Here is a 23,158-nt window from a genome sequence, read left to right as displayed (position 1 = left end):
CAGCTACTCATAGACAGGCAGACAGACAGCTACTCATGGACAATTAGGCAGGCAGGCAGACAGCTACTCATAGACAGGCAGACAGACAGCTACTCATGGACAATTAGGCAGGCAGGCAGACAGCTACTCAGACAGGCAGACAGACAGCTATTCATGGACAATTGGACAGGCAGGCAGGCAGACAGACAGCTACTCATAGACAGGCAGGCAGACAGCTACTCATTGACAGACAGACAAATAACTACTCATGGACAGACAGACAGGCAGACAGGCAAAGAGCTACTCATGTTATGTTATTATGTTATTATAACAGCTACTCATGTTATGTGCAATAATTTGTGCAGTTATGGAAACAGCTCTTTGTGTTTATGCAAGAAAATGTAACACATTTATTTATTTACATATTGTGTGCATGCACATTGTACTTTGATACATTTTGCGAAAATAAAGCAATTGAAAGAGAGAAGTTATCAAGTATCATTAATGTCGTAATTTTATCTACTGGCCCCTGGCCCCTTGCCATTTTTGTAATGTGGCCCACAGGTAAATCTATTTGAGTAGGCCTATCCCTGCTATAGACTATCGCTATCACACAGCATGCATGTGTTTCATTTCATTCATGTTGTGTGCACGCACGCTCATGTTGGACAGGACTTTGCACTCTGCACGGTCGATGTGTGATTGATTGAAAACTGTATTAACAGTTTGTATAGAATAAGCACAGGTCAGGAAAGCACAGTTCAATATAGCTCTGGTCCATAGCTCTAATGTGTTTCATTTAGAACACATTAGAGCTATGGATCTCAGAGTTAAGTTCAATATAAGGTCCGCTGAGTGTGAAAAAATAAATAAAAACGGCAACATATAAACGGTTAGCAATGAAAAGAAAAAATATAGGCTAATATAGCTGGCTACAGGTTTTGAGGTAGTGCTATATCTATGGTGCGTTCACACAGGCAGATGTAAAAGATGCAATTGCAGTCTATACCATTCATTGTCAATGGAAGCCAGCGAGAGTAAAGACGCAATGATGCATGCATGTATAGCTGTTCCAAATCAACTCACAACGCGTCTTTGCGTCTGCTGCCTGTCAAGTAACGCAACATTTGAGCTCCTCTATGCCTCTATCTATTCTAGATTCACACACAGCGCCCACCTCCTTTGCGCCACCCCCCCACCACCCCCTCCCTCCCAGTTTCTATCTCTATCTATCTGTCACCCTCACCCGGCACGGTCTTTTTAACCCCTGCGGTCGTCCGTCGTGCAGTCACTCACAACTCCTGTCTAGTAGAACGAACGGGGACTTTTAACTCTTGACTCTTGTTTTTATCCCAGTGTTTCTTGGCGAGGTAAGGTAAGGTGCATCGGCCTGATCACAGATGGAGGACTACCACAAACCGGACCAGCAGACGGTGCAGGCGCTCCGGAACATCGCCACCCGGCTTCGGATCAACTCCATCAAAGCGACAACCGCAGCAGGCAGCGGGTGAGAGGCGAACTGCTTTATCTATAGTCTCATATAGGGCTATATACCCCCCCCCCCCCCCCCCTTCTTTTTCTTAAAATAGCCTAATATTCCAGATTATTTAGGATTATTTCAGGTAAACTGATGTTTATAGCCTTTAAATTATTTTAAAACGTATATTGGGATACATTTAAAACATAACATGTCGACAACATATATACAACATTTATTGTATGATTCTGCATGAGTTCTGCTCTGCATAATACAATTGTATCGAATATCGACTGTTTTAAATTAAAAGATTGACTTTGAATTGCATTGACTTTGCGGAGAGGGCAATGAGATCCGAAAGAGTTTAGTGGTGCACTGCAATGAGTGAGAGGTTTTTTTGCACAACTATCAGTGGAAATGTATGTAGCTTATAATAATAATTATGCAATTATTAGGCCTATAGCCATACGTTGTCGCCGGCCTATATGGGCTTTTGAGATTATCTAGTCTAGTCCACTAATACACGCAGCCGACGCAGGTGGTGCACTCTGTATACTCATGCAGCCCTCTGGATCTTAATTCCTAATGCTCTTTCCCTGCATGGGTAAGGCCGGGTTATATAAGATAGAAGCAATGCGGCGCATGATCCGCGACCGCGCATTGTACGGTCTCTTAATTAACACAAGTGGGTCGACTCTATATATACGGTGATGTGACGACGTGGACATGCTGATGCTGGAATGGAAGCATCGTCCGTCGACTCGCGGGACAGCACTTAATACTTATGCCTGCATGCATGGTAGCACCACCAAACACCTGTCTTTAGAGTAGCCTAGTGGTTCTCAAAGTTAAGTCCGGAGACCGCTATATGGGGTCATTGAGGGGGCAGTTTAATCCTATTTGAAACCTTGACGTGATGTGGTGCTTGTGAGCAGTGAGCTTGTATACGTCTGCTATAAATAATAAATACAAATTTGAGAAAAAAGGGGTGAATATCACCATTATAGGGGTCCACGGCAAAATACATATATTCGGGGTGCTTGACATGAAAATGTTTGCGAACCACACTGCCAGACTGCCATGAGGAGATAACTGTCCAAATGGGAAGTCAAATGTATAAATGAGGTTTTTTTTCCCCATAACCAGGGATGGTTGAGTTCTAAGATCCAAACCAAGAAAGGTTTGGGATTTATGCTTCTCATCCATCACCATATATTGTATAAACTACCAAAAACATTCATCACAATTATTTGACTATTAAGTACTTTGTGAACCCAGTACAATCGTGTTCATTTCATTTACTATTTTCTATATTAGTAGCATAAGCTGTTTTATTTATCCATTTTATTAATTTCACATCATCTCATTGCTAAGCAATCAACTGTTAATTTCTATTATTTACTTACTATTATTTTCCTTCACTTATTATGCTTTTGTTTTTTGTAATTTTTTTATTTGTTTCAGGATAATGAGGGAAAAGGTTTGATGGTGGGTGGCCACAGTGCCGAGGTATTAGAAGCATGGAGTTTGGACTGAATTTAATAAATAAATATATACAATAAAAAAGGGGACATCTACACAAATAATAAACTAATACAATTGTGTGAGTCTCAGTTCAATTAAACCACTAATACCATTGTGTAATAGTGCTTTTTTTTTAACAGTGCTCAAGTATGACCTGTTTTACTTGGTCTTGCCTGCAAAATATATAAATGATGTCCTCATAGTTAATGGCATTACGACAGAGAGAATGCATGCATGGGTCTGTGTGCACGAGTGTGTGTGCGTGCGTGTGTGTGTGCGTGCGTGCGACCGTGCGTGTGAGAGAGAGATGATTTACGTAATGAGCATGTGAGTGATAAAGACACCAAGCATAAAATAAAAGATATAGTGAGAGAATTAGCATTAGAATTAAAATTTAATTTAAGTTTCCTCCGGGAATGAACATGTATACGGAACACCGGAAACATACTTGCGTGTGTGTTTGTGCGTGTGCGCGGCTGTGCATCCGTTTGTTTGTGCATGCATGCTGGAAATTGCTTGTTGCATCATGTGTACTGTTGCATGTAAAATGTGTAAAATGTGCGTCTTTGTATTTCAGCCATCCTACATCATGCTGCAGTGTGGCGGAGATCATGTCGGTGTGTTTCTTCCACACCATGAAGTACCGCCCAGAAGACCCACGCAATGCCAACAATGACCGCTTCATTCTCTCCAAGGTAACACACACACATTTACACATACAATGTCAAACCCTGAGTTTTAATTTAACTAGTGAGATTGTGCAAATTGTCCTCAAATGTGAACTATATGTCAGGAACACACACACACACAACAACCATACACACGCGTGCTGATGTATCAGAAGTTTTCTTCTCTGTGTACCGTCTTGTATGTGCACAAGGCTGCAAGCTATGTCAGTGGAACAATTTCTGTCTGAGTTTGGCATTATTTCTGTGTATCGTGTTACTAGTTACTACTACATGTAGGTCATCCACCAATCTCTATCAGGAAGGCTTATGAGAGGAATCCCTGAGTGCTTTAGTAATCTGATGGAGTGACATGGGGGCTTGGGCCTGACTTTGGGTTTGGCACCCGTTCTGTTCTTATGTCACCGTGGAGCTCATAAAAAAAAATTAAAAAAAGGATTCTCCCTGAACTCAACTCAACCCACTTCACTCTATCTCTGAGTAACTCCGTTCATGACTCTCAAATTCACTTTGATTAATACTGTCTGTCTGCTTGATATGCTGTGTGTGCCTGTTTATAGAATATAATTTACACATACACATGTCAGACATGAGTTACATGATTTGTTCATTTCTCTGATTTCAAACATGTGAGGAGTCAATCTCATTGCAATAATAATGAGGCCACCAAGAAGTCAAGGTTTGATAACAGAGCTGCAGTTATAAGATTGTTTATTATCCAATTTACCAATGCAAAGAATACACTTAAATGTTTTCCGGACCATGAATATGCGTTGGGTGGATTTGTACAGTGTCGTATAGAGACTATCACTGTCTGTATGTCTGTCACTCTGTATCACTTGAAGCCCAACCTTTGACTGTTGCTTCCTCAGGGCCATGCGGCTCCGGTGCTGTATGCTGTGTGGGCAGAGACAGGCTACCTGAAGGAGAGTGAACTACTTAACCTCCGCAAGGTGGACTCCATCCTGGAGGGACACCCTGTGCCGGTGAGGACACGGAAGTAACACACAACTCATATTTGCAATAGAGCAAATCTGAGCAATTGAGCAATTCTTCTGAAAGCAAGAATCCCGATAATGTTACAGTGATGGTGTAGTGGTGCTCTGGGATCAAACTCCGAATGCCGTACAACCTAACCATGTGCCCACTCTCCTATTAAAGTAATAGTGTGATGTGCAGAACAAATAAAGAAATACGTTAAACTAGGAACAGCACTCCACAGAGCACATATCTCCGCCACGTTGCGTTGCCTAGCCAGGGATGCACAGTATGTATAAGTCGTGGGTTTCAGCCCTCAGGACATGAGGAAACTGCAGAGCAAATAGCCCCCTTTCTACTCATTTTGGATGCCAATTACAAGGAAACAGTATGGAATATGAAAACCCTGTTTGATGCTCATTGTCACAAGACTTCCGAGATCATTTGTTCTTAATTGGGTGAAGAAAATCATGTTTATGCAACAAACAGTGACATTTGTAGCATCTGTGGACCCTCTATGGGTCTCTGTGAAATCGCATTTGTGTGATTCAAATTTGAGGTTCATTGGGCAATGCATTCATCATTTTAGGCATTTTGGCATAGAAAATGGAAAATATGATAATGATATTGTATAGCGATGTAGATAGACACCAAAAAGTGTGTTTTGAAGAAAAAGCTAAATTGCAGAAAATCTAGTTACCGGTAGGCAGAATTAGGCATGGCCTATAGAGCGACATTTTGACTGTATGAAGTATTCTACAGTTAAAGAGTGAGACCAAATTACCAATTTGAAAAAGGGTTATAATGTGGAATGTCTTCCTTGGCCTATTGACTGCATCCATGAAAAGTGGATCCGAGGTGCTAAAACAATCTCCACCTCCTGGCCTAGTGGAGATAACAAAATATTAATCATAGAAGATTATTTTTTACATAGTTTGAAATGGACTGGAGGGGAGCTTCTGTAGTAATACATTGTATATAAGCATGCAGTTGGTTCATTTTGCAGGTATTTGACAGAAGGTAAAGTTGCCTAAATGGTATTTAACTATAGATGGCTATTCTGAAACACTGCAGCACAAAACCTGTCAGCACTTATCAGGATGTTGCTTCATCAATGCCATATACTGTTTGCTATATACGGCACACAGTATATTATGCTTTATCTTTGATGGCAAAGGGGAGAACACAGTTTGTCTATCCTACTGTACTATGAACACAGTAAACGTACTATATATTACTGTGCACACACACACACACACACACACACACACACACACACACACACACACACACACACACACACACACACACACACACACACACACACACACACACACTCACTCTACACCACACCAAGCATGCTGTGCACAGACAATGCACAATGTTGACAGTTCACAGACAGTGTGTCTGTGACCAGAACATGTCATTCATGTCTGCAGGAGAGAAGAAAGAAGCAGAGAGGGCTGACTGCCTCTGTGTCTGGTCTCACAAACTCATCTTTGTCACTATCTCCCTGGCTGGAAAACACACCAAACCATTTATTAGATCCACTTCATATTTAATGCTTTTGCTGTTTGCAACGTGTGTGTGTGTGTGTGTGTGTGTGTGTGTGTGTGTGTGTAACAGAAGCAGCAGTTTGTGGATGTGGCCACAGGTTCCCTGGGCCAGGGACTAGGAGCTGCCTGTGGGATGGCATACACTGGGAAATACTTTGACAAGGCCAGGTAAAACACGCACGCACGCATGGACATTAACAAAGTCACATGCACAACACTTACAGTCTTCCGATACAGACTTTGAATGCACATTCGCCGGTAATGACTGAAATTATAGAACACTGACATTGACATATAGAAACTCACAGACGTATTGCTGACAGCAAGTAACTTTAGAACACAAACTAGGTATGTGCAAGGACCAGCATCAATCATGAAGGTACACATGCACACTCTCACACGCACGTGCACACACACAGCATCTTGCTGACCCTGTGCTGCCATGCCAGAAATGCCCCATCTGTGATGACGGGGTGACATTTCATCTTTAGACCTTCAGAACTAACCTGCCTTGACACTGGCCTGGGCTCAGTGGGCTGACATACAGGTAGGTATACCAATCCACAAATAAGAGTATGAGACCTTTTGCCATTCATGGATGAGATGACAATTGGCAATGTTTTTTTGCAGACATACCAGTATTTTCAGTTAAGAGATGTAGAGGTAAACAAAAATAAAAAAAGGTGCAGGCCTAGTAAGTATATAGACTGCTGGGGGGCAAATAAGTATATAGGGTTTAAGTTGTGAATACTGTTAGTACTAATGTGGATGTTTGTTTACTGAACAACATTGGAGTGCATAAGAGAGATTAAACAGCACCCCAAAATACTGAGAAGGGGCGTCCCGATAACCAAGTTGTGAGGGTGTGTAGTGTGTACTACATGGCGAGTGGTAACTAACAGCGAGTCCTCCGATTTCTTGGCCATTTGCTGTATATGTTACTCCCCTGCTATCCTGAAAGAGCCCTATGCTTTTCTGAGCATAGAGGGGCGGAATCAACTAGTGCTGGAAACCGACGCTGACTTCCTATTGGTTCACCAATGAGCCAGCCTCCCCTTCCAATGATCCCCTCCTCCTCCCCTCCCCAATAGAACGCAGTGGAGAACGCTGACATCACCAAATTTGTAGCAACGCAGCACCCCTCTGCACTGTTATTGGTTTAGCGAAATACAATGTTCACTCCCACTCCTATGCCACTTTTCCTACCTCGCTCTCCCAGGTTTTCTTTTCTCCAAAACGCCTGCGGTTTCCGAGGCTACTCCCCCTGCTATCTCTCGTGTCTCTCTCAACTGTACCTGTCAAATAATGGCTCACAAAAAGCCCCCCATAAAATCTTTTAAAAGAAATACCGGTACTGAGGAGGCATGCCATAGGAACGTGAATGTACAATAGGATATTTCCTAAGTCTTTAGTTGAGGCCAGTAAACTGGTACACTCTGCCAATAACTAGTACCCAGTGTAGTGTTTTCTACACTACACTGGGTAGTGTAATTAGATTACTATTACATTTCATAAATGTTCTGTCACTCGATTAATCAATTATTTGATGATAATCTCAGGGAGATAAAATAAACCGAGCTACATGTCCAATCAATCAATCTACTTGTGACAGAAACGTTTAATAATAGATAGATGCATTACTCAATCTTGATCATTCAGCACAATCAATGGTCAATCAATGTATTCTTTTAGATTCAAATTCATGTTTTTGTATGAGAAATGCACATTTGAGTGTAAAACCGATCCTAGCATGTACTGTAAACACGAGTCACATCACATTTCCTAGATTCCCTTTTGTTGTGGCTTGTTCTAATGGTCCATGTGGGACAATAGAGAGTGACTGAAACAAAGACATGGCATGGCACACACATCAGGCTGGTTACCCTCATCACCCTCGGGCCCTCACAGGCTTCTACTGTTGGCCATTGAGGAATGTTCATGCTAGGCTAGATGTTTGTTGTTGAAGAGCTTGGTGTCTCCATCCGGAGTTATGACAAGTGAACCAGCTTTTCCAGGGTCATTCCATAGCTTTTCTAGATGCTTTATATTCTAAAATCTACAAAAAATGATAAATAAGTGCTGGTAAATCTATTACATGCTCATTCATTGTAATTTCTCCACTCACTCAGTAAGTGACAGACATTGACAGAACAGAGAGGGGTTTATCTTGTTCTATTCTGTCTGCAGACAGCGTGAAACAATCAGTCTAGTGCATACATATTGTGTTGGCTGCTCATGCTTTCTCTTACTCTACTGAGTCTCTGTCTCTCTTGCTATGTGGCTTGTCCCTATTCGCTCTCTCTGCATTTTGTGTGCACCCGATTTCTTCTGCTCTAATAATCATACATGTGAGCAATTCCGCCATAATCTCTCTTGCTCACTTAATGTCGCATTTGTGTGTGTGTGTGTGTGTCTGTGTGTGTGTGTGTGTGTGTGTGTGTGTGTGTGTGTGTGTGTGTGTGTGTGTGTGTGTGTGTGTGTGTGTGCGCATGTGTGCATGCATGCATGCATGCATGCATGCATGCGTGTGTACGTGTGTGTGTGTGTGTGTGTGTGTGTGTGTGTGTGTGTGTGTGTGTGTGTGTGCGTGTGTGTGTGCTGTACGCTTGCTTACACACAAATGCATGTGTGATTGCAAGCAAGGGACTGTGTCTATGTCTGACCGGGTGTGTGTTTGTGTTTCTTTCCCATACGCAAGGCTAATTAACAACACCATTAACATTGACACAGAAATCCTCATTACTGCTTTCATCAAAAGTAACTGCAGTACAGCTTGTAAACCTGCTATATTCACTAGTTTGCGTCCCGGGGGCAAATTTATCTAATTTCTATTGGACTTTTCTTGTCATACGTTGTCTGCCTACTCCTACGCACCTGTACTTTTAAAAGTAGGTCGTCCAAAAGACATTTTTCCAGACTTTATCTGAACCCAGACAGACAATGTGAAATAACCTTAATAAAACATTAATTTAAATCAAACTTACATGAATGTATGAATGAACACACCAAGCCAAGACTACTGTATACTGTCGGATAGGCCAGAGCATTTATCATTACAAAATTACAGAAAAGTCTTCATTACACAATTACAGAAAAGTCCTCATCTTCACGCTTGTGTGGGCCCAGCTCAATTTACTAAAAGGATTTCATTTAACCAACACGCCACCTTTGAATTGTTACTACCACTTTATTAAATCAACAGTGTTGTATTCATATGTATTCATGCTTTACACAAAGCCCACCGGATAGGATAATGGAATTATAGTAGCAGCCTCCCCAGGGCAGGGATAGCATGTTCATAGAGTTCTTAACTTAGTGCTTTTGGCTCTATGGGTGTGTATGTGGGGGGAAAGAATCATAGCTTTATGTATGCATGTGTGTTTGAGGCGCATCAGCTGGCTATAGAGTTGGGATTGTTTACAAGAAGAGGTGTCACCTTGTCTGTTTTTCTCACCTTCCACTAGGCGAAGGGAAACAGAAGGAGAACACAGGCGCACGCATGCGCGCACGCACACACACAAACGCGCGCGCACACACACACACACACAGTATTGTCTTGTCCTTGTAGTGCATCACTTTTTCTCTCCCTCCCTCCCTTGATCTCTCCCTCTCTTGTCTGCAGCCTCAGGAATTCCTTTCTTTGTCTTCCTCATCTGTGTTTGTTACCGCACCCCATCTCTCTCTCTCTCTGTCTCTGTCTCTCTCTCTCTGTGGTGAAGGGTGGAATGCGAGCCATAATGCTCTGTGTCTCTGCAGATCTTCCAGCTTTAATGAGAATGTGTCTATTTGACTGGAAAGCTGTCAGGTGTCGTTATGCCACGGAAGCGAGTAGTGTGTGTGTGTGTGTGTGTGTGTGTGTGTGTGTGTGTGTGTGTGTGTGTGTGTGTGTGTGTGTGTGTGTGTGTGTGTGTGGCTGTTAGAGGGTGATGGTTTGAGACAAGATAAAGAATTTTATGGAAAATTACCATGCTCCTCTGCAAGAGACAATAGCACATGGTTTCACCTTGCCTTGTGTCCAGCAGCGGTGTGTGTTGCACTCCTGTGGTAGTGTCTGTCTGTCTGTCTGTCTGTCTTAAACTTGACATCATCATCATGCTAAAAAGCACTGTGCACTTCACACAAGTGTGATCTACATTTAATTTAGTTGTAATCAGGTTGTAGGTTAATTGAGAAACAGTTTTCATTGACAGACATTTACAAATACAAATAACGACCTAATAAAACACAATTGCATTGATGCTCAAGTCTCTAAGTGAAATAATAAATCTCTCTCTCTCCATGCAGCTACCGTGTGTTCTGCCTGCTGGGCGATGGGGAGATGTCTGAGGGATCTGTGTGGGAGGCCATGGCGTTTGCTTCTTACTACCAACTGGACAACCTCGTGGCCATCCTGGACATCAACCGCCTGGGCCAGAGTGACCCAGCGCCCCTCCAGCATCACGTGGAGAAGTACCAGAAACGTTGCGAGGCTTTCGGGTGAGTGGACATACTGTGTGTGGTTGTCATGCGTGTGCACTGTATTATACAAAGATGTGTGCATTTGTGTGTCTGGGGTTTTGTGTGGGATTAAGTGAGAACGACAGTGAATACACACTGTTTATGTGTATGAACTCTTCATAAAGTTGACTCTGTGATTGTTTCAGCTGGCAGTCTATCATTGTGGATGGCCACAGTGTTGAGGAGCTCTGCAAAGTTCTCAGCCAGCCACGCCACCAGCCCCTTGCCGTCATCGCCAAGACCATCAAGGGCAAAGGCATCCCAGGTACAAACAAAACCCCAACACGCTCTTTGATAATACTGCCTCATTCATCATCACAATACTCCCCCGGTACTTAAACCACTTGACTACTGGCACGTGTGTTTTGAGACATACATTCTGTTTCTATTGTATATAGGCAACACCTCTCACCCCTCGACGTCCACTTAATGAACCTACATTACACATCACACAGGTGCTCAATGAAAGGTTTGCTTAGTCCAATTACAAACACATCCCATTGTTTGTGTGGTTAAATATTTCTATGGTGCCACTGCTAAAACAATGACATAACACATCGCGGCAGCATTATTTCATTGCACCCTTTCGTGACACACTTCAAGGGATAGTCGCCGATTATCAACCCCCCCCCCCCCCCCCCCCCCCCAACACTCCCCCCCGCTGAATACTATAAAACCACATACCCAAAAAAACAATGAAACGGGATGAATGCCAATACCTTGCTTAACGCACCATGTCCCACAGGTTGGCACTCTAACAAAGGCTATTCCAACAAGACACAAGGTCAAGACCTACGCTCTTAGGACAACACACTGAGACACACGGTCCGAGAGGCACCCTAACCTGTTGTAATCCAGGCAGCGGTTCAGTGGTTTAGCTACAGCAGCCCAGTAATCCCTCAGAATGTGTAAGACACACTCTGACCCGCAGCTCATTGTGTGATGTTGTGATAACAGTGTACACACACACACACACACACACACACACACACACACACACACACACACACACACACACACACACACACACACACACACACACACACACACACACACACACACACACACACACACGTGTGAGAGAGAGACATAACAGAGAAGGAGAGATAAAGAGACATTACTCCAGCTCTCTATTTAAAAGTCGATGAGTACACACAGTTAAACATCATGAATCAGAATCTGACATAAGTCAGTAAGTAAGGTTGCTGCACGTACAAGGCATTTGACCTGGTTGGTTGCTCTCTAGCATCACACAAATATAAAGTACGTACAATTCAGTCAGACACTTTCATCCGGATTAACCACTAATTGCAATGATAATGCATTCAGTGTGTGGGTGTGATACTACCGATTATCTGCGCAAGCATGACACAGAATATGAGGTCACTAACGCCCCAGAGGCAGAGCCTGAAAATAAAATGGAACCCTTTTTAAGGGCATACATTGAGCCTCAAACGAAATGTCTGACAACCGTGCTTGCCTGAACTATCGAGATGCTCGATATGAATATAGCATATCAATTCTAGAAATATTGTATCAGTTTTTGAAAGTACATTGTGCATTGTCTAACATTCATATAGACTATAGATTGTTAGTAATTACAAAGAGTAGTGAAAGAAGTGTTGGTTTTAATCAGGGATGTAATTGTGCTGCTCCGCTGAGAGCGCTGCATTTCGTCATTCAGATCGGCTATGTTTGCCGTTTGTGAGGACGCACACATGGCTGCTCCTTATTATGCGGTCGGCTTGGCACTTTTTGGCACATTTTGTTGCCCCCCTTGGCGTGTTGCCCTACGCGCAATACGCACTGCGCGTATACGTAGAGACGGCAGTACGGCACTGGCTTAAGGGCTTTAATGTAAGAAAGGGTAAGAGAAGGAGAGAAAGAGATAGAAGAGTATGTGTATATAACATTGCCTCAGATGTTGTGGCCTTTGACCTTGAGTTTAGCATTGTAATCCACTGAGGTAGAAGACTTCTGCATGAGTGGCAGGTGTTTAAGGTTTGCAAGGTGCACTATATATAGGCAGTGGTGGGAAAAGTACTCCCATTTTTTACTTATGTATACAAATCCTTTGAAAATAGCAGATCTATAAGCTCGCTATGTGTCACATCGCGACACATTGTGAGCTTGTAGATCGGCTAGATTTGTAATAATCAAAATCTACAAAGTAAATTGTAACTAAAGTTTTAAAATAAATGTAGTGGAGTACAAGTACAATATTTGTCTCTGAGATGTAGTGAAGTAGAGGTAAAAGTAGCCTACTGGAAATTGGAAATAAAAATAAGTACAAATAGCCTACTTCAAAATTGTACTTTTAAGTACAATACTTAAGATAATGTACTTAGTTATACTTTCCACCACTATATATAATATATAGCAGTGATTCCCAAAGTGTTGTCCGGGGGTCCTTGAGGGAGCTCCAGTTGGTCCCCACAGCTAAATGGTAGTTTGGAACCAATTTTGGACCCTTATGGGTCTGTAACTAATGAGAGTGTACAAATGGTTCCATTTGTACGTGTCGTGTAATTTGAATCATATAGCATAATTCATATCTACTTGTTTAGTCATAATGGTACATTTCTGCATGGCCATTTGTCTCACCGAAGTGAGTCATCACCCACCCCACAGTGTCTTAAACTATTTGCATATCAATGGTCCACAGGCAGGAAGCCTCGTGGCTTCACTCTTTGACTAGATAAATCTTGAGTGATCTTGTATCTGATATTACCTTGAGGGTCTAGACCACCTGTGGATTTGGGCCTTCCTGTTTCATTGTTCAATGACAGAGCCAACAGACTACATTTTGTCTCTTTACATTTTATGATACACACACACACACACACACACACACAAAAGGTGACACCAGACTGCAGGAGGGGGATGGATAAAAGGGGTGGATGGAGAAGGACTTGGGGTTGGTGGTTGTGCTCTGAGGCTGGGGAGTTGGAAAAATGGAGGAGCACGGGACGGTCACCCTGGCCTGTGCTGCTATCAAAGGGAAGAGATGACTTTGCTATATGCTTGTAACCTGTAACGATGGGAGATGCCTTGATTGAATAAAGACGGACTTGGCCTGGGAAATCGGAACTCGTGTGTTGTGTTCATTCTGCATTAGGAAAATAAGGTACAGATCTACAGGAGAATATACGACATACACTCTCAGAGTTAAATTAACATTGATTTTACAATATAAATTGGGGGTCCCAGATATAAAAATGCCATTAAATAGGGATCCGTAGCTTAATGCATGTCAAACTGGCAGTCCTTGAAATTAAAATGTTTGAGAGTCACTGCTAGAGCCGTAAAAACTTCTCTAATGGGGGTCCTTGGCGTATATATTTTGTAATGGGGGCTAATTAGTGTCAATTTGTGCAGTCAAGTATGTGTGATAACTGTGCTTGTTCTCTTCTCCAGGGGCTGAGGATAAGATGGGTTGGCATGGGAAGCCCCTCCCTAAAGATATGGCCGACAGTGTGGTGAAGGAGCTACAGGGACACCTCGTAAGCAGCAGCAAGCGCCTCTACCCTGCTCCGCCCAGCGAAGACGCTCCACCCGTCAGCCTCCGCAACGTCCGCATGCCAAGCGCACCCACCTACAAACCCGGGGAAAAGGTGCTCAGAGTGTACACGCTCTCTCAGAGTTAAATGAACCCATTTAGACTTGAGGCAGATTAAAAAAAAGTTTTCTGAAACACCTATGGCTCTATGTCAGTGCTGCTCAACCTTTTTCATGTCAAGGACCCCCAGAATTATCTGTATTTGGTCGTGGACCCCCATCTGAAAATATGTAGTTCCAGGGATCCCCCAAGAAGGTTTGAGTTAAAAACATTCGCTCTGAAAGAATAATTTGATTTGCGCCACATTTTCACGACCTTTCGAAAATAGCAGATCTACAAGCTCGTAGCACGGCACTCGGTGCCGCGCTATGAGCTTGTAGATCTGCTATTTTTCAATAGTTATTGAGTCACTGAATGTGCAATGATGGGGGAAAAGTTACAAAGATTGCTCCTGTATTTTCTCGAGCAAGAAAGAAATGACAACGTCTCTGTCCATCATGTAATGTTCTGTAGATCGCCACACGGAAGGCCTATGGAGCTGCTCTGGCCAAGCTGGGACGCTACAACGACCACGTCATAGCTCTGGACGGAGACACCAAGAACTCCACCTTCTCCGAGCTCTTCAAGAACGAACACCCTAACCGCTATGTGGAATGCTACATCGCAGAGCAAAACATGGTGAGATCTGGCCTAAGCATGTCATACAGTAACATTGATTAGTGGCCTATAGTAGAAGAAGCCTGTTGGTGTGATAGGTGTGTGTGTGTACCTGGGTTATGCATTTAATATAAGTAGCCTGGTTAAGCCTACCTGGAACTAAGAAGCCTGTTGGTTAAGCCTACCTGGAAGAAGCCTGTTGGTGTGATAGGCGTGTGTGCGTACCTGGGTTATGCATTTAATATAAGTAGCCTGGTTAAGCCTACCTTGTCTTAAATGGCTGAGTAACATTACAACTCGGACCGGGTCCAACATTTCAACTGGTTTATGAATGTGATTTTGATGTTTACTTTCATTTTCACTAACGTCGAACTCTGAGCATACAGTAGTGTGAATCCACACACAAATCCAATTAAATGTATATTTGTTTATAATCGACTTTGAACCCTGAGAACGAATAATCAAATATTTTATTATTCTGTATCAGTAGTATCATAATTATGCAGCATTTTGGCAGTTTTGGCACATTTTGTATAAACTCACTTCCTGAGCTGTGACTTTATCCTCATGTTCTTTTAATTAACCTTTCTTTGTTTCACTGATTCACCTTATAATGTCACCCTAATCAAATTCTTCTCCTCTGCTGCCCAAGATTCCATTGAGAAAGATAATTAATCATGTCACCCACATTATCTTTTACCATCATCAACATTTCTATCCCAGTTAACGAGCCTTTGTTTTGTGCCCGTGACTCGATGGCTGCCAAACAATAGGACCCCCGGAAATAGGTCACTGGCTATCTGCATTCATTAAATACTGTAGCTTGGTCGTAGTGATGTCACATTAAATATTAAGTGATTCCGGTATTGAGCTTACAAAACATCATGCCATATGGCAGAAACAGTATGGTTTATTATGCCATATGCAACACTAAAGGGATAGCACCAAAAAAAAGTCCTTGCTGACTTGTTTCCATTTAGGCCCTCCTATGCAATCAATGCATAGACATGACTAAAATTCAATATCATCATAGGTAAAAACACTGTATACAATGAGGGGAAAAGGGGGGTCAGGGCATTCCACGCTTTGGTGGCGGTGCTGTAGAAGGGGAATTTACCCATATTTATTTTGAAAATGGGTGCAGGTGCCAGATTCTCACTCCCTCTAGTATTGTGGCTGTGGGTGTTGCTCACAATTTTGCGGTAGTTAGTCACGTATGCAGACACTGAGGGCATCGAGAGTGAGGTTGCATTTACAATTTTGAAGGTCAAGCCCATTTTCAATTGTTTAACCCCGTCTTCTACCCGGAGCCAGTTTAGACTAGCAAAATGGGTTGGTAGTAGGTGGGTCATGGTCGAAAAGTAGTCGAATTAGTTTGTTTTGGGAAGTCTGAAGCTTAGTCTTAAGTAACATTGGGATGCTGGAGAACCAGGAGTTATGGGAAAGGCAATATTTTCTGGTCCCCGGGGAGGTGAAATTACTTTTACTGCATCACCCAGCAGATGGCTGCTCAGATAGCTCAGATGAGCACACAAATGTCACTTCAATATGTAGACTTGGCGAGCCAAGGGCAAACCGGCGACCTTCTGATTCCCAGCTGGCATCTCTCTACCATGGCATGGGCGTAGTTATTTTTGCGCTTTTTACAATGCCCTATAACACCCCTAAAAATGAGTTATTTAGGTAGTTGGCCTACAGCAGCACAGCACACACACACACAAGCCTGCTCCATATAACTTTCAGCACTACGGGAGTTCCATATTTTTTTAACTGACTTGCTGTCATTCTGGAAGTGTCTCCACGCAAAACAAAAGACTGCATCCTTTGAAACTGAATATTCCATCCACGCATGCTTCTTGTAATAAAAGGTGGAAAACAAACGTTTGGTTTTTCCAATGACTTTGTGGGGAATTCCTGTAAAATAGGCTGCTTTGGACAACCATGTTTTTCCCCAAGATCATGATCCACCCGATGGTCCCGGGGGGGCGGGTTTGTTGTAAACTGCCAAGTTGACTACACATGTAGTCCAATTCCACCATAAACTCCACCCATGCTCTCTACCCACTCAGCTACGGAAGCCCTTCAATTAACAGAAATAATGGTACTGTGTATTTATTGTCTCCTGTCTACACTCTTCCTTCCCCTTCTCACACACCTCTCTCCCTGCTCCCTCCCCTCCCTAGGTTAGCGTGGCGGTCGGTTGTGCCGCGCGGGACCGTAACGTGGTGTTTGCCAGCACCTTCGCCACCTTCTTCACCCGGGCGTACGACCAACTTCGCATGGCCGCCATCTCCGAGAGCAACATCAACCTCTGTGGCTCCCATTGCGGCGTCTCCATCGGTCAGTGTCTCCCCACCAATCACAGCCTGGACACACTGACCTTTGACCCTTTCTAGATTATAGAATAGAGGCAAAGAAAACTTTTCAACCTAAATCCCAATGTTATGATGCGAGGAGATCATTAAAGATGGAGTGCCGTGATTCTTTTCCACCCTAAAACATGATCATCAGGTGTTATTATTATATAAGGAGGAAGATTTTTATTTTTTAAGTGTACAGTATTTGTTAAAATGTCATTTCTATGTGGACATGCCCACCAGTTCAGGTTTGCCTGGTGGTGATTGGTGGTGATCCACCTGAAATGAAGCCGCACCCACAGCTGTTGTATGATAAAGGGTTAGGGGAGAGGATGATGATGGGGTGATGTCACTATATCACTGTTTCTTTCATTGGTACGTTTGACTGTCAAGGTTTCAGGAAGAAGCCCTAAATACCAAAAGGAAGACATCGTTGCACATAACCACACCAAGGGGTCTAATGAAGTACTGTCACCTCATAAACACATGAAAAACATGGAAAATCACGGCACTCCCTCCATCTTTAATATAGTGTGACCAAAAATACCCTATGTCTTCTGTGTATGTTTGTTGCATCTTGGTCATGTAAATGCTTCATTTCACATTACTGGGGCAGGCACACATGTCGTACGCTCTAATGACATGAAACGACGCATTTGAACATCATCGTTTTGCGGAGAAATAAACAGAAAACACAAGAATATGTTTGGCCACATTCCTCACATCAGAACAATGGGATCCAGGTATACTCAATCAATTGCGTATTCCGCAGGGTTTTACTTTGTATAATGTGGTTTGGATCTCTCGTCTTCACTGCACTGTATTCTGTGGTTCTTTGATGTTCCTCAACCCTGAACTCGTTTCTTCACCTCTTCTGTTGGTCCATTCCTGCCCCGTATCAGTTCTCCTCCCCTCCCTCCTCTCTGCCTCTCATTGTTTCCGTGTCACGGAAGTGGTGGTGAGGAGGCGGCCCGATACTCTCTAACCTCCTCCTCCTCCTCTTCCTCTTCCTCTCCACCCCCTCAGGTACATTGCATGCCCACAGTGCCCGAATGCATGCATGTCCACTAATGCCTCCAACAATGTCAAATATCACTACACCTAACACGTGTGCGCGTGTGTGTGTGTGTGTGTGTGTGTGTGTGTGTGTGTGTGTGTGTGTGTGTGTGTGTGTGTGTGTGTGTGTGTGTGTGTGTGTGTGTGTGTGTGTGTGTGTGTGCGCGCGTGTGTGTGTATGTGTGCACGTGCATGTCAGGCGAGGACGGGCCCTCTCAGATGGGTCTGGAGGACTTGGCCATGTTCAGAGCCATCCCCACGGCAACAGTGTTCTACCCTAGCGACGGCGTCTCGACCGAGAAGGCAGTGGAACTGGCCGCCAACACAAAGGTATACCCACAATGCTCTTTATAGTACTATAAAGAAGGTGTCTAAATGAAAAGGGGATTGATAGTAAGGGATTTACGTATTGAAAAAACAACCAAATACATATAACATTGAATAATGATTGTAATAAATACCATATGATTCATCACTTGTGTCCGCTAGGGTCTCTGTTTCATCCGAACCAGTCGTCCAGAAAACAACGTCCTCTATAATGGCAACGAGGACTTCCATGTTGGACAGGCTAAGGTTTGAAGTTCATACACATGTCACAGAAATGAGTAGCGGCCTACTATCCCACTATACTTAGTGTTCATACTTAGTGTACAAATGGAATTATAGGTAAATGGATAAATTAACATCAAGTATTTTACTGCGTACTTGGTTGTAGTCTCACGTACCGTAGGCAGACATAGCAGAGATATCCGCCATTCTCACCATTACGTCTGGTGACATTTAAATTCATTTTAGTGGAAAACTGTGTGGAAAAGGTTTGGATCCGACCACCAAGTCTTTGCATTACAGAACCAATGCAAAGACTTGGTGGTCCTACCTAGGGCGATACTAGCCTGGCTAAAGCCAGACCGAATCAGCCGTTGCCCTGGCAAGAAAATGCCAGGGCGATACCAGGATTGTTTTCTCAAAGCAGAGCTTTGACCCTTTGTTAGCGGAGGTTTTCGCCACTGTTCTATCTAGATTCTTCTAGCCCATACATTGAATTCAGATGTCACCACATGTATTGGTAGGCAGAGAGCTCTGATTCATCTGGCTTTGAGACTACTATAGTGTGCTAACACATTTCAGGCCGAATTATACATAAAGAAATTAGTGGCATGTGTAAAATACGGTAGCCTGCTAGACGTTTTCCCAGATGCTTTTTCTTTTTTATTTCACATTAACTATTTATCGAGTGAAATCTAGTCTACATTATGCAATTAAAATACTTTTCTACCCTTCAGGTTGTGTACAAGACTACTGATGACCATGTCACTGTGATTGGAGCAGGAGTGACTCTCCATGAGGCTCTGGCTGCAGCTGAACAGTTAAAGAAAGGTACAGTACAAAGCAGAGGGATTAAAGATTATAAACTGCAGTTACCTTCTTGCTATACATTTATACAAATAGATGGGAACTAGTTCCCTGGTTACCAGTTAAGCGGAGGTTCATGGAAACTCTCGAGCTAAGGTACGACGTCATGGGCTCTTATAAACTGATGTTGACAGAGCTTTCCGTCAGCAACATGGTATTAGATGTCCTGCAATGCAAAAGTACCTCTTTTGGCATTGAAGATGCTTACCATTTGCAAGATGAAAATGTCTGTCTGTCACTTTTTCATACGCCCAATGGGCTCTTTTCTGCACAAAGCAACTTAGATACTACTTAGTTGTGATACTTAGTTTTGATTAAGTGTGTTATATTACTAATACTAACTAAACTAAACTAAACTTTCTTGCCTCCACTCCCAGAGAGAATCAACATCCGTGTGATTGACCCTTTCACCATCAAGCCCATAGACTCCAAGACCATCATTGAGAACGCCAAGGCAACCAGGGGACGCATCATCACAGTGGAGGACCACTACTATGAAGGTGGTTACACAAAAACAAAATATAAACAGCGCTGGGCCCAATAATGGTGTGACATTCTGTGTCACATGTTCCTATTCTGTGTCACATGTCCCCATTCTGTGTCGGATATCTCTCTCCTCACCTTCCTTTCTCTATTTCCACTGTATTGTGGAATAAAGAACATCAATGATGATGAAGGGGTCAACATTCAATTAAACTAACAATATAGCTGCAGCCAGCTTTACAAATGTCAAAGCATGCATATGAACAAAGACATTTGTTTTTCTCAGTTCCCTGAGCTTTTTGGAGATACATTTTGCATCATACTGATGTCATACCAACATAGAACTTTAGGCTAAATCATAGGGCTTAATAGCATCTCTAATATAAACACGATACTTACTAAATGATCAATAAAGTCATATTTGCGGTGAGTCCAGTGCAATCACAATAGCACATGAAACAAGCATAGAATGCACTAGTGTTACAGTTGCTTACACATTCATTTATCAATTTTAACTCAGAAACTACTTCTGACTAGAAATTTAAGAGATAGATAAGATAGATAGAAGCATAGAATAGACAAATAAAATAAATGCCTGCCTGGGGGATCAGCCTGCGTGGGGGCCTATTGACACCTAGTTACGCTGCTGGTCACAGGAACCTCACTTTGAACCATTAACCTAGAATTGACCAGCCTTTGATGCAAACGCACTGAATGCATGTTTGCACACATGCATGTAGATTATGCGTGTGCACACGCATGCACGCACACACGCACACACACACTCTTATACTGCACATTTTCAGTACATGAATGGATTATGACAGGCCAGTATGTGAGGGTCATGTTTGGGGGAACCAGGGTTAGAGAGGGTTGGAGGTTGAATCGCAGGGGGTACAAATGTGTAGAGAGGGATAGGTCTGACAGTGGTAGCGGGCGATGGCATATCGGTGTGTGTATTGTATGTACAGTATATGTGCGTGTGCGTGTGTGTGTGGGGGGGGGGGCAGCAGACAGGACAAAGGGTACAGCTGTCAAAGAACATTACATTGTAGCGATGTGTGTGTGCATCTGTTTTATACTGTACCAATGAGGGGGTCTTAACAATATAGGGGGCACACAGGGTGGAGGCTCAAGGCTATTCAGGGGGATGTCACACCAATTATTAGTCCCAGACCACAGATGGGTTCATGGCTAGTGCAACGCCACACCTCCCCACCCCCACTCTATGCCTTGCCTCCAACACCTCCATACCGAGCCTGTTCCTCACTCCCAACATCACACAACCATGGATATAACTGTCAGAGGTTAGCAGAGGAGTGGATGGCGTGTAAGGAAATGAGAGGGAGAGATAGATAAGAGAAGGGAGAAAATAGTTGATGGTCAGAGTAGGGAAGGGGGAGGGGGGGGGGGGGGAGGACGCAGAGAAGGAATAAAATAACCCGGGCAAAGAGTGATAGATGGATGGACGGATGGAGGGTGGGTGGAGGAAAAAGGAGAGAAATTAGGAGGATGGTGTGAGAGATTTGGAAAGTATCAAGAAAGATTTGTGAGATAAAAGCAGGAAAGAGTTCAAAGAAGAAATTGAGCGTATAGGAGCTTGAGAGTGGAATGATTATACCTGTAGGTGGATGTGGAGAAGACAGCGAGAAGGAACGAAGGAGAAGGATGAAGGCGAGAGAGAAAAGAGTGCTTGGAGAGGAGCAATGATGGAAAGAGTGATAGAGAGGAGTGAGAACGCATTGGGAGGGCGTTGTCGTTATTGTCAGTGAACATCACATCACGGCTGAACTCTACTGACCATGGAGGTGTGAGTGATCTGATATGACAGCTGGTTGGAAGACAAGGAGTGAAGGAAGGAAGCAGGGGAGAGAAGGATAGAAGCAAAGGTGAAATAAGTAAGCAGAAGAGCAAGTGAGGACATACGAATGGTAGGAAGGAAGTGCACCTTATGGCTGAAAATATTTAAGTGTAGGCCTATAATACATGTGTTCATTTAAATGTTAGAGCACAAAATAGAGCTAGATTTGTCAGTGTTTTAAAATATTGCTTTAAAACGTCATTGTGAGGAATTAATATTAATTTAAGATAAATCCACTGCATTGCTTTTCCTCATTCAAAACCTTTTTCATTCATTACATTTCCAGGGTTTCTTCAAATATTTACAGTTTTAACCCATTTAGACCTGAGGTCAATTCTACAAAATGTCTTTTAAATCATGACAGTTTCTATGTCAGTCGTTCTCAAACATTTTCATGTCAAGGACCCCCAAAAATATATGCAATTGGCCGCCGACCCCCATCTGAAAATATGTTGTTCCCCGAAGGAGAGATTTGAGTTATATAATTTAGTATTATTATTATTATATTATTTAATATATAGCGGCACATTTTCAAGACTTTCCAAAAATAGCAGATCTACAAGCTCATAGCGTGTGCCACACAGCTTGTAGATCTGCTATTTTTCAATAGCTAAGGTTTAAAGTAATGCCAACAGGGGTTCCCGTCCTGAATGGGTATAAAACCATTATGTGATCGATCACCAAACCCAACATCTATCTAGTCTTTCTTCCCAGCCATGAGTTCCCTGTTCTCCTTTGATCTCTCCATGCAGGCGGTCTGGGAGAGGCAGTGTGCTCGGCCGTGGTGAACGAGACGGGCTTCACCGTCCAACGCCTGGCCGTGTCGCAGGTGCCCCGCAGCGGAAAGCCCAGCGAGCTGCTCCGGATCTTTGGCATCGACCGCGACGCCATCGCCCAGGCGGTGCGCAAGATGCTCAGCAACTCCTCCAACGCCAAGTAATAAGACCGGTGGTTCCACACATCGGCGGGGCCATGAACACGACAAACGGACGCTTCGGTAACTTTGTGTCACCTCACCATGGAGACGACAACAACAAACAACAAAAGAAAACACATGGAGAGGGAAAAGCACCCG

The 23,158-nt window shown here is 43.2% G+C and overlaps 1 protein-coding gene across 1 annotated transcript; it reads left to right on the top strand.

The window, feature by feature from the left end:
• Nucleotides 1–1,374: 1,374 nt before the first annotated feature.
• Nucleotides 1,375–23,089, top strand: LOC308315276 (transketolase-like). Its single transcript, XM_080763164.1, has 14 exons — nucleotides 1,375–1,486; nucleotides 3,558–3,675; nucleotides 4,539–4,652; nucleotides 6,271–6,368; nucleotides 10,485–10,676; nucleotides 10,844–10,962; nucleotides 14,115–14,311; nucleotides 14,770–14,934; nucleotides 17,097–17,253; nucleotides 18,526–18,656; nucleotides 18,816–18,899; nucleotides 19,610–19,703; nucleotides 20,117–20,239; nucleotides 22,836–23,089. Exons 1-14 carry the CDS (start codon nucleotides 1,380–1,382, stop codon nucleotides 23,021–23,023), a joined length of 1,887 nt encoding a protein of 628 aa, XP_080619290.1. The 5' UTR covers nucleotides 1,375–1,379; the 3' UTR covers nucleotides 23,024–23,089.
• The last annotated feature ends 69 nt before the right edge of the window (nucleotides 23,090–23,158 follow it).

Source organism: Protomyctophum bolini (assembly GCF_963924005.1).
Source record: "Protomyctophum bolini genome assembly, chromosome: 5".
Taxonomy (NCBI): Eukaryota; Metazoa; Chordata; class Actinopteri; order Myctophiformes; family Myctophidae; genus Protomyctophum; species Protomyctophum bolini.
This window is presented reverse-complemented; position numbering and strand designations above follow the sequence as displayed.

What these genes read in the sequence shown, in the direction of transcription:
- LOC308315276 (XM_080763164.1), top strand. Translation starts at nt 1,380, where the DNA reads ATGGAGGACTACCACAAACCGGACCAGCAGACGGTGCAGGCGCTCCGG. An exon ending in ACAACCGCAGCAGGCAGCGG is followed by an intron (nt 1,487 to 3,557) that starts GTGAGAGGCGAA and finishes TTTGTATTTCAG; the next exon opens with CCATCCTACATCATGCTGCA. An exon ending in CCTACAAACCCGGGGAAAAG is followed by an intron (nt 14,312 to 14,769) that starts GTGCTCAGAGTG and finishes AATGTTCTGTAG; the next exon opens with ATCGCCACACGGAAGGCCTA.